The sequence below is a fragment of the Heliconius melpomene genome, chromosome 14 (genome assembly GCF_056956725.1).
Source record: "Heliconius melpomene rosina isolate 202511_hmr_F chromosome 14, ASM5695672v1, whole genome shotgun sequence".
NCBI lineage: Eukaryota > Metazoa > Arthropoda > Insecta > Lepidoptera > Nymphalidae > Heliconius > Heliconius melpomene.
Window position 1 is genome coordinate 388,005 of NC_140402.1, and position 10,206 is coordinate 398,210.

Here is a 10,206-nt window from a genome sequence, read left to right on the forward strand (position 1 = left end):
ATAGTACTTTGTCAAAAAAACAGTTCTATCTTGCTCGGTTTCATGGTGTTGTACCAAAATCTTTAACTTTGATGATTTTTATTGTAGTATCGATACTAGAAAGCTTAAGATAAAAAGCTTAAAATAAAGATATTTTGACTTGAATTTTTTCTAACAACACTTAGCTTGGCTTGAGCGTTACCACAAACTTAATCAGTACTTTAATGGAGGGACTACTCAGAACTTTGATGGAGGCATACAGAAAAAAAAGAAGGGCTCTGCATTAGATTTGCGGCCTTTTTAGATTTGCAGAAGGCCTTCAATTGTGTGCCTCGTCAATGTATTTGGAGGGCAATGCGATTCAAAGGGATCCCTGAAGCCTATGTTGAGATTATCAGAGATATGTACCACGATCCCGCTTTGCGATTCGCGATCAACATTCGCGGCACGCTGAGGAGCTTCACGTCATGGAAATAAAGATGCTGCGGTCTGACGCATTCGAGGTAGTCCATGACGTAGCGGATAAGCTCCAAGAGCGTGGCCTAAGATGGTATGGCAACGTTGCGCGCCGGCGTAGGAACTATATCGGATGCAAGTTCCTTGCTATCTCTGTCCTGTCCCTGGACCTAGATCTCCGAACGCCCAGGAATGCGGTGCTTGGATGTCGTGATGCAGGACATGAGTGCCAATGGTCGAACCACTCAGGACTTTAACGATCGTGTAAAGTGGAGTAGGTTAAGCATGAAGGCAGACCCTGGCAACATACGCCGGGATTAATGCCAAGAAAAAAAAGATTTGGTTGCAGTTGTTGAAGACTCGTCGCTTCGACGATGTAGCCCATTATAAATGCCATGGTATATTTACAATCACCTCTGCTGGCGGCACAATCTTCGCAGATTACGTATAAACTTATCGCTTTTTTTCATTGCATTCTAAGCTGAAATAATATAGTTTGATAGGTGCGCGGTGTTCTGCTGTAATCTACATTTGGTAATACATACATAACCTACTCTTTTAACTTATACGTACGCAATAGCACGCAATAGTACGCACCATGACTATAACTCTCTTGCCGATCTTCAATAATCACAATAAAAATAATATTCAGATATACATATATAAATATTAAAAATATACATAAAAAAAAATTATGCGTGCTCAAATTACTGCATGAATTTAGTTATATTATTATTATATTATTTTCACTTAAATACAAATTCAAATTCAAAATATTCTTTATTCAAATAAAATATTCGAATATTAGAATAAATATTCTTTATTATTATAAAGCACTTTTGAATCGTAGAATGAACATATGAACAAAAAGCTACCACCGGTTCGGAAGGCAGTTCTGCTGAGAAGAGCCGGCAAGAAACTACACAGTTGCTTATAAACTGCAACTTATAAAACAATCTTACTACTTTGAACTTAAATAAAATAAAAAGTACCAAAAAGTATTTGCGTTAAAAGTACCAAAAACGTTTGGTACTTTTAACGCAAATAGCGTTACATACAATATGAAACTAGTTAGGTCAGGTTACATTACAGTTTTAAATAAATAATTTCAAATAAAATAACGTAAGATAGTTATTATCTACACCCCAAATTGACATAATATTACTAGTTAGACAACAAAACTTATCTTCGCATTTTTACTCCTTGCACTTCTGTGGCGATGCAAGGAGAAATCACTATTTTCCGATAAATAATCGGCAACCATAAATCTATCTATTACCGGTAGGTTATCCGATTGACCTATTTCGAATCCTTCATCCATTTTAATGAATTGGATTAACACTAAACACAAGCGAGTAACAAACAAACAAAGTACTGCGCGAGATCTCCTATCACCATTGGCGACTAGTGAGTTCTGCCAGACCTGTGACGTCACCGCCGGTCGCGGGACTGTTAGCGGCATTTGAAATTTTTGCAAACTTCAAATGCCTGTAAAATCATAACTACTTGGTTATTTTTAATGAAATAAAAACTAGTGTATTTGCATACGTAAAAACTTTACTGTAACGAACTTTGAAGCATTATTTCATACCTATTACCATTCCTCATTTCCATATGAAAAATATAGCTGCACACGCATAGACCACAGACTAGGTAGAAACTACTCTATCGAAAACTAGTCTGTGGTGTGTGGTGGTGTTCAGAATTTAATAAATACTGTGTGTGGAAGCATTCATAAATTTTGGTTGATTAATGACGTGTACGCGATCAAATTTCGTTAAGGTGTTGCTACTGACATCGATGTTACGATGTTTTATTTAATGCAACATCGATGTGAGAATGTTTTCATTAATGTAACATCGATGCTAAAATATACATATTTTGTCTGCTATCATCGATGATCATCGAAAATCGATGATCGGGCAAAATCGACATCGGGCATCCCTAGTACATATTAACGTCAAACTGCTGTCAAAAGCACAAAATTAAACAGCACTACAGCAGAGCCTACGAAAAATGAAAGTTAATTACTATTGAAATCTCATAAAATATATATAAAACTTCTACGAACATTCCATTATTGTAAACATTACACAGTAAAAGAATAAACAATGTCGTTTTTAAGAGGATCAGAAAACTTTGTGTGGTGCACAACCAGTGTTTTGGGTAAAGGTGCTACTGGTGCAGTGTTCCAAGGTGTTAATAAAAACAATGGAGAACAAGTAGCTGTGAAGACCTTCAACCAGCTCAGCCACATGAGGCCTCATGATGTTCAAATGCGTGAATTTGAAGTTCTGAAAAAAGTAAAACATGAAAACATTGTCAAACTCTTAGCAATTGAAGAGGAACAGGAAGGCAGAGGGAAAGTTATAGTAATGGAGCTATGCACAGGTGGAAGCTTGTTCAATATTTTAGACGATCCTGAAAACACTTATGGTCTCCAAGAGAATGAATTTTTATTAGTTTTAGAACATTTAACTGCTGGAATGAAACATTTAAGAGATAATAATTTAGTTCATAGAGACTTAAAACCTGGAAACATCATGAAATTTATAAATGAGGATGGAACTACTACATATAAGCTAACTGATTTTGGAGCAGCAAGAGAACTGCAGGAGGAGGAGCAATTTGTTTCTCTATATGGCACTGAAGAGTATCTACACCCTGATATGTATGAGCGAGCAGTATTAAGGAAACCTGTTGGTAAAAGTTTTGGTGCAACTGTAGATCTATGGTCAATTGGTGTCACTTTATATCATGTGGCAACAGGACAACTGCCTTTCAGACCATATGGAGGTAGAAGAAATAAAGAAACTATGTTTTACATAACAACTAAGAAAGCTTCTGGAGTTATATCTGTAAGATTTTTAATATATTACATAATTTTTATATTAAAAGTTAATAATTATAATACATTATTTCTCATTATTGTCTTGTTACTTAATTTTGTTACTTTCCTGTTGTATTCTGCTAGTAGTCAAGATACTCCATTCTTCACATTTCATTTAACTTTCAGATACTAGCATGTTGAGTAGAAAGTGGTAAAACTCAACGCCATATGTTTTACTACCAGAGTAAGGAAAAAAACAATTCATTAATCTCAGCAGAGATTAAATCCACACCCATTACATTTACAGATGCAGTCCCACTATGCCACAATGGCCTGCAATACATGACATAATTGCTTATTCTAATGTTATTTTAGATTGTATATTTTATTATTATTTCCCTTTTTTTACTTTAATATAACTAATAAGGTCTACTTTCCCAGGGTACTCAAACAACTGAAAATGGTCCAATAGAATGGTCTCGTGAGCTTCCATCACATTGTCAATTGAGCGTAGGCCTCCGCAAATTGGTCACACCGCTCCTCGCGGGATTATTAGAAGTAGATCCACATAGAATTTGGACCTTTGACAGATTCTTCTCGGAGGTGCAAACTGTTACATCAACAAAACCTATTCATATATTTCACGTAAATAAGGCTGCAAGTATTAAGGTAAATATATTTTTTTGGTTTATTCTCTCATATAGCAGGTAGTGGGAACCTAGTGCTAAGACACTACTTTCCATACTCAGTCTGCAAGTATGCCACTTATATAAAGTGACATATTTACATATAGCAGTAATTGCAGAGCTTAGTGGGAGTTAAATGTATTGTTTTAAAGGGTGCTATTCCATATTACTGGCCATCTCTTTATATGATGTTGCTAGGTAACAAAAAGTTTAAGTCAAACCCATGATCACATTTACAGTAAGTGCTGTGCTGCATTATTTTATAAATTACATTAAAATACACAATATATATTTATAAAAACAATTAAATATTTATTTCATTGTGTTGTGAAAAGAAATCATTATTTGATTGCAATAGAAGTAATAACTCAGCATGCATGGCAAATTACTGTAATGACTTAATTAACTTACTGGAACTAGATATTTTTGCATTATTTCAGTTATTTATAAATTATTAAACAATTTAAATAAAAAGTTTATAATAGAAGTTTTATATAGTCTCTAAACATTGCAAAACATAATATAAGTTAATACATACATAAACATATATAAGTTAAAAATTTTTTAAAATAATGAACAGAATCATGTGTGAATCAAACCGACAATCATCGCATTTATAATCGATTTGATGTGCTATATGGTGATATCCTATGATGCGAAATGGGAACATTTTTATTAAAAAGAAATGTTTACAACTAAAGTGTTCAACGACAAATACTAAAACAATTTAAAGTGAATAATCTTCTTAAATAGGTGTTCCTTAAGCCGGAGGAGAAATACGAACATCTACAAACATATATTTGCGAACAGACAAGTGTCGTGGCCGAGTCGCAGATATTGCTGTATAAGGATACGCTCATGTTGTCTGAAATAGATGAAGATACACTTGGTATTTATTAACTGCGCTATGCATTAAATTTTTTAACTCCTTACCAAAAATATTTTCAAGTAGCAAAAACTGTCAAAACGTTATGAGATCTCATGTAGATCAAAGTTTTTAATTCTCCACTCCCCACACATGTTAGTCAATATGCGTGTCTTGGACATTTAATTTCTATGAACTTTGGATGATTTTGTCATGACGTATGATTTCTTTTTGGCAACATATTACATGACAAATTACAAGCAAATTACGTAAAAATCAACATTGCAATAGAAAGGTTTTTTATGATAATAATCTTTGTTTACTAAAGTAAAAACTTATCATTTGTTTGAAATATAACTCTCTCCAAGGAGTTAAAGTTAGTGCGAGTGCTTAATGCGATGCATCAACAGATTGCAACTTGCAGACATTGATTACAACTTTGAAAGAAGGGTGTGAAATTATTGGTCTAAGCCTGAATGCGTGTAAGAGAAAGGAGGTATTTGAAAGAAATTTTTGGCACGTCGAAAGAATGAGTGATGAAAAAATGGGAAAAAAAAATATGAAGGAAACGTGAACGGTAAAAGAGGCTAGGATCTGACTTTAAATTATTATCTTGACGTTAAATTATTGGAGCAAAGGGCACGTAAAAAGCATGAGAACCCCCCAGAGGATATATGTGTGGATGTGTGTGGATTGATGACAGTGGACGAGACAGAAGAGATGTGCAGTGACCGTAGCGTTTATCGCTTTCTTCTGTTTGCCATCCTACTAAAGAAAATGTTAAGCTTGAAAAATATATCTATTTCTTAAAAACTAATATGAAGTAGTTTTGAGTTAATTTTTATATTTTTTTGTAAAATATAAGGCAAGGACTATCCGGAGACGACGGCGGAGGTGCCGCTGATGCTTTTTAACAAGAACAACAACAATGTGAGCATGCCGCCCGAACCTGACGTGCCAAAGTTCCCTGTCTTCCCCAACCTCGTGTCCGTCGAGAACGACGCCTCGCAGGCCAAGGTCGGTACCCGTGCCGAACATGACGTGACGTAACGTGACAAATACACGTGACATGTTGTGACTGTGGCGTGTTACAGACTGCGTGCAGCGTGGGACACGTGGTGCGGCGGAGAGTAGAAGCGCTGTGCGCCGCCTCACAGCTGTGCGGCGCCTGCGTGGCGCGCTGGGGCGCTCTACTGGCGGCGCGCCTTGCCGCCACCGCTGCGCGCGCCGCTGCTCTCGCCGCGCACGCTGCGCGTCTACACGATGCGGCGCGCGCGCTCGACCTGGCGGCGGCGGCGGCACGCGCGCTAACGCCCGTCCCCTCACCGCCCGCGCCCCAAACGACACCCGCGTGGGCGCCACCCGCCGCGCTGGCGGCCGGTGAGGCGGAGGCGCTGCGCGCTGCCGCGGCGGCACTGCGCACACGCCACGCGGCGCCCGCCCTACGCGCGGCCTGGCTGGACGCGCTGCAAGCGGCGCCGTGCCCGGCCGAGCTGCGCCTGCACGTGCGCGCGCGCGCTCTTGCCGAGCGCCTGCGCGAGTCGTGGCAGCACCTGGTGCGGGACCGCGCCACGCGCTCGCTCACCTACAACGACGAGCAGTTCCACGTGCTGGAGCGCATCACGGTGGCGGAGACGGGAAGGCGCGCGCGCGCCCTGCTGCAGCGCGCGGCGCCGATGGCGCGGGCGCGTGCTGAGGCCATCGCGGACTGGTACAAGATTGCGCAGACGGTGTACCTGCAGACACACATCCTGGACAAGGATCTGTCCAGCACGGAGCTGAAGGTGCTGGCGCTGGCGGCGCGCCTGCAGGACGCCGAACAGACAACGCGCGCGCTGGTCGCAGATGCGCAGACCCAGGCGCAGGCTCAGGCGCAAGTAAGATGACATTATCCACGGTAGGTTGTATATTAAAATTAGTTAATTAGATCCTACAATTAGCTGAAACTAACTTCATAACTAGGTTCTAAACAAATCATTGCATGTTTAAAAGTGTTTGTTTTAAATGCCGTGTTGTTCAATCCACTACACACAGTTATAAAATATATTAAAAATTTTGACAATAATTTGATTTGTAGATCATGTGATTAGAATTGAAACAGTAACCAAATTAATACAAATTAAAAAAAAATATGCAAAATATTCATACAGAATTTTCCGTGTAATAAAATAAACTTCATTATTCTTAAATCTTCTTTATTATTATTATTATTAATTTCTCATTTTCTTTTTTTATATTTTTCTCTCTGTTTAAAAACTGCACTGTAATCTCTTCCCGCTGTTTGGACAGTCTTATGCACTTCCATTGGTTGGCTGGAAGAGATTTCTTTTAAAAATAAGTCCACTATTGATAACGAATCTTTCAATTTTGTTTTATTAATATGTTATTTTGAAGTGCAAAAAGTATATATACCTTAATAATATTATACATAATAAACCTTATATGCACTACACTACAATTTCCCCTGCCGAAAGTCGTTCAACTTCAAATATTTATTTTCACAGAACAACACCCTAAAACCAGATACACCGTTAGACGGAGAAAGAAAAGAAAATCGCCAAAAGAGGTACGCAGGGGCGTCAGGGGTGGGGGCGGGCGGCGCGGGCGTGCGTGCTCTCTTGCTCGCGCACGACGACGTGGCGGCGGCCGTCAGCACCAGCTCCGGCCTCGTGGCGCGCCTCCTGGCGCTGACCGCGGACGTGGCGCCCTAGCGCCCGCCGTCCTTGGGCCCGACCCCCGCGCCCGACCTGCGCTGCCTCGACGCAAGCTGCTGCGGCGACGACGACGACGGCGACCGGTGCTGGTGCGACAAAGACGACTGCCGTGTGCACCTGGAGACGGACTTCGACGAGGACTATTACCACCAGAACTCCGACATAGTGGATGAGGACAGTGTGAGCACGATACATATGCTTAATAGTGTAGACACGAACACCAGCTCGTCCGACGCCACTATGACGTCACTGGACTCTGGCATCCGGACCGTCATATACAAAGAGACTAGCTCCTCGCACATGCAGGATGATGACGAAATTAACCAAAACACATGTGAGATGCAACACTCTAAATCCTCTTGTGTCGTTAGTTAACCTTAAAATCTGCTGTTTTTTCCAAATTATGTCAAAATAGAATAATTGATTATAAGTAACGAAATGATATAAGCTTAAACAAACTTAATAAAAGGTAATCTTGCGAAAACATATACAAATTCAGTTTATATAAATAATCATAATAATTATTTTATTTTTCAGTATTATAGTAAATATATTAAAAATAAATACTAAGTGATCTCAAATTAAAGGCAACATTATGTTGTGTCTTTTTAAATGTACATTTTGTCCAACTAAGTATGACTGATAATTACATAATATGATCTCAATAAATATTCCTTTAGTGTGGCTGCATTTTAAAATAATTTATTTAAAAGGTTTTTTTTCAGTGCTAATGTTTTTCTTCCAATTAAATTTTAAAATAATTACTACGTAGTTCAGATGACAATATAATACCTTTGGTGGGTTACATCGACGAGACTAACGTTATATTATAATATGGTCTGTAGCCTCCAATCTATCTGTTAATCTAGTATTATACTTACTTAGCTTCATACTGTATCCGCCAAACGCTACGGTCTAATCTAGATCTAAAACTAGTATTAACTGCTTTTAAATCTAATAATTATAATGAAGTTCAGTATAAACTAGTAGAAATCCTTTAAATAAATGATGCTTGTACTGCAATGTAATAATGATTTTTTTTCTGGATTATATTGCAAGTATGTTTGTTTGAGGGTTCCGTAGTTTTTGGGGAAAAACGGAACCCTTATAAGATTACTGTCGTCCGTCTGTCTGTCTGTCAAGACTCATTATCACAGGAACGCTTGGAGATATCGGGTTGAAATTCATACCATATACTCAGATCTACGGTAACCTACCCATAATTTCCTAATAAAAAACATATTTCTATATTTAATTAGAAAGAAGATAATTGACCTAGAATTATAAAATTTGCCATCTATCATCTACAGGTAGTACTAATTCAGGGAAAAATCTGAAAACTATACATTTGTGGTTAAATCCTAAAAAATATCGCTTAAAAGGGGGTAAAATTTGGTATTAAAGCCGCTAGATCAAGTGAGGTAATAAACGAAAGGGCTCTGGCTAAGCTAAGCTTGAATTTCAGAACAAGCTCGAAACTTCTAATTTTTGTACGGGACCCTCGGTGGGGGAGCCCGACTCGCACTTGACCGATTTTTTTATTTTATTTTTTTATAGCTTCACTCTGCTTGCGGGCGGCATATAATGTAGGCACATGGGCTTATCTAAATTCTTCTGGGCCATAGTCCAGACCAGAGGTTTTTTTCTTTTAAACTTTTTCCTTTCGTAGACCCATTGTCATGTTCTTCAGTTTTAGATGAACTACTTAAAGTTCTAACAGTAGTGAAGTAGTTATAATGTGAAAAAGTAAAAAAAGAATAACATAGTTTTACACATTTATTAATTAAATCTAAATCAAAATATAGTAACTGTTACATGAAAAAAACTAAACAAAAAATAATTTTATTTAATGGGAAGTGTGAATTGGATGATTTAATAATAAATTATCAACATTTGGCATTAATTTAGTTGTTTAATCTCAAATCTCCCTGGTTAATGATGTCCAGTTTGTTTCTTTTTTTTGTCAATATTATATTAATAGTACTTTTTTTTTGCAATATCTTGCCATTGACCGTCATTTTCATTTTATAGACCCGTAATTGTTTTTCGCCCACGTAGACCCCTTGCATCGACACTTGGGGGTCGATATTGACCACTTTCATTATCACTGGTCCAGACTATAGTCCAGAGGGGACTATAGATATTGAACAGATATGTTTGTGTAAAGTTTTTTTTTTTTAGAGCTAAGTCGTCAGCTTGTCAGTAAAATGTATGCTGTTCGTTCCAGGAGATCCATTTCTGGGCACAAGACTGTTCTGAGTTAGCCATGGGTAGGAAGAGGCAACCTAACGTGTACATATTTAATAGATATTTATAATGTTATGGTGCAGAGAAGCAGGGTTTATTTTAACAATATACTTATAAGTTTGGTAGATCTTATTAAGTATAATTATACTAGATAATGTAAGAGAATGACAAACTATTTGTAATTAAATTATAGCATTGTTTTTACGTGGTGTTTATATCTTACCTATTCCCTTGATTGCTTCATATTTCTTTTTGTTTGTTTTTAATAAGGGGCCTCCGTCGTATGTGACTAAACGCGACGGTTTTGGGTAAGAATCTCAGTCGGACGTATGATTTATATTCATTTCCACGTTCTGGTAACGAGACCTCCAAAGGTGAGCGGAACAGATATAGATTGTCTTATCTTAATACGTTCTATTTTTCTCTATC

The 10,206-nt window shown here is 38.0% G+C and overlaps 1 protein-coding gene across 2 annotated transcripts; it reads left to right on the plus strand.

Moving 5' to 3' along the window:
• The first annotated feature begins 2,382 nt into the window (after positions 1–2,382).
• IKKepsilon (I-kappaB kinase epsilon) lies at positions 2,383–7,677 on the plus strand. 2 transcript variants are annotated; one of them, XM_085197696.1, is made up of 6 exons: positions 2,383–3,293; positions 3,707–3,934; positions 4,705–4,840; positions 5,682–5,833; positions 5,911–6,693; positions 7,321–7,677. In XM_085197696.1, the coding sequence occupies exons 1-6, from the start codon at positions 2,547–2,549 to the stop codon at positions 7,525–7,527; spliced, it is 2,253 nt and encodes a 750-aa protein (XP_085053822.1). In that variant the 5' UTR covers positions 2,383–2,546; the 3' UTR covers positions 7,528–7,677. The 2 variants fall into 2 exon arrangements, with proteins under 2 accessions (XP_085053822.1, XP_085053823.1); XM_085197697.1 differs by having other exon boundaries at positions 5,911–6,713; positions 7,321–7,456.
• Positions 7,678–10,206: the final 2,529 nt, after the last annotated feature.

Excerpts from the sequence above, each read along its gene's own strand:
- IKKepsilon (XM_085197696.1), top strand. The coding sequence starts at position 2,547 with ATGTCGTTTTTAAGAGGATCAGAAAACTTTGTGTGGTGCACAACCAGT. Across the intron at positions 3,294-3,706 it reads AAGCTTCTGGAGTTATATCT|GGTACTCAAACAACTGAAAA; the intron begins GTAAGATTTTTA and ends CTACTTTCCCAG. Across the intron at positions 5,834-5,910 it reads ACGACGCCTCGCAGGCCAAG|ACTGCGTGCAGCGTGGGACA; the intron begins GTCGGTACCCGT and ends GGCGTGTTACAG.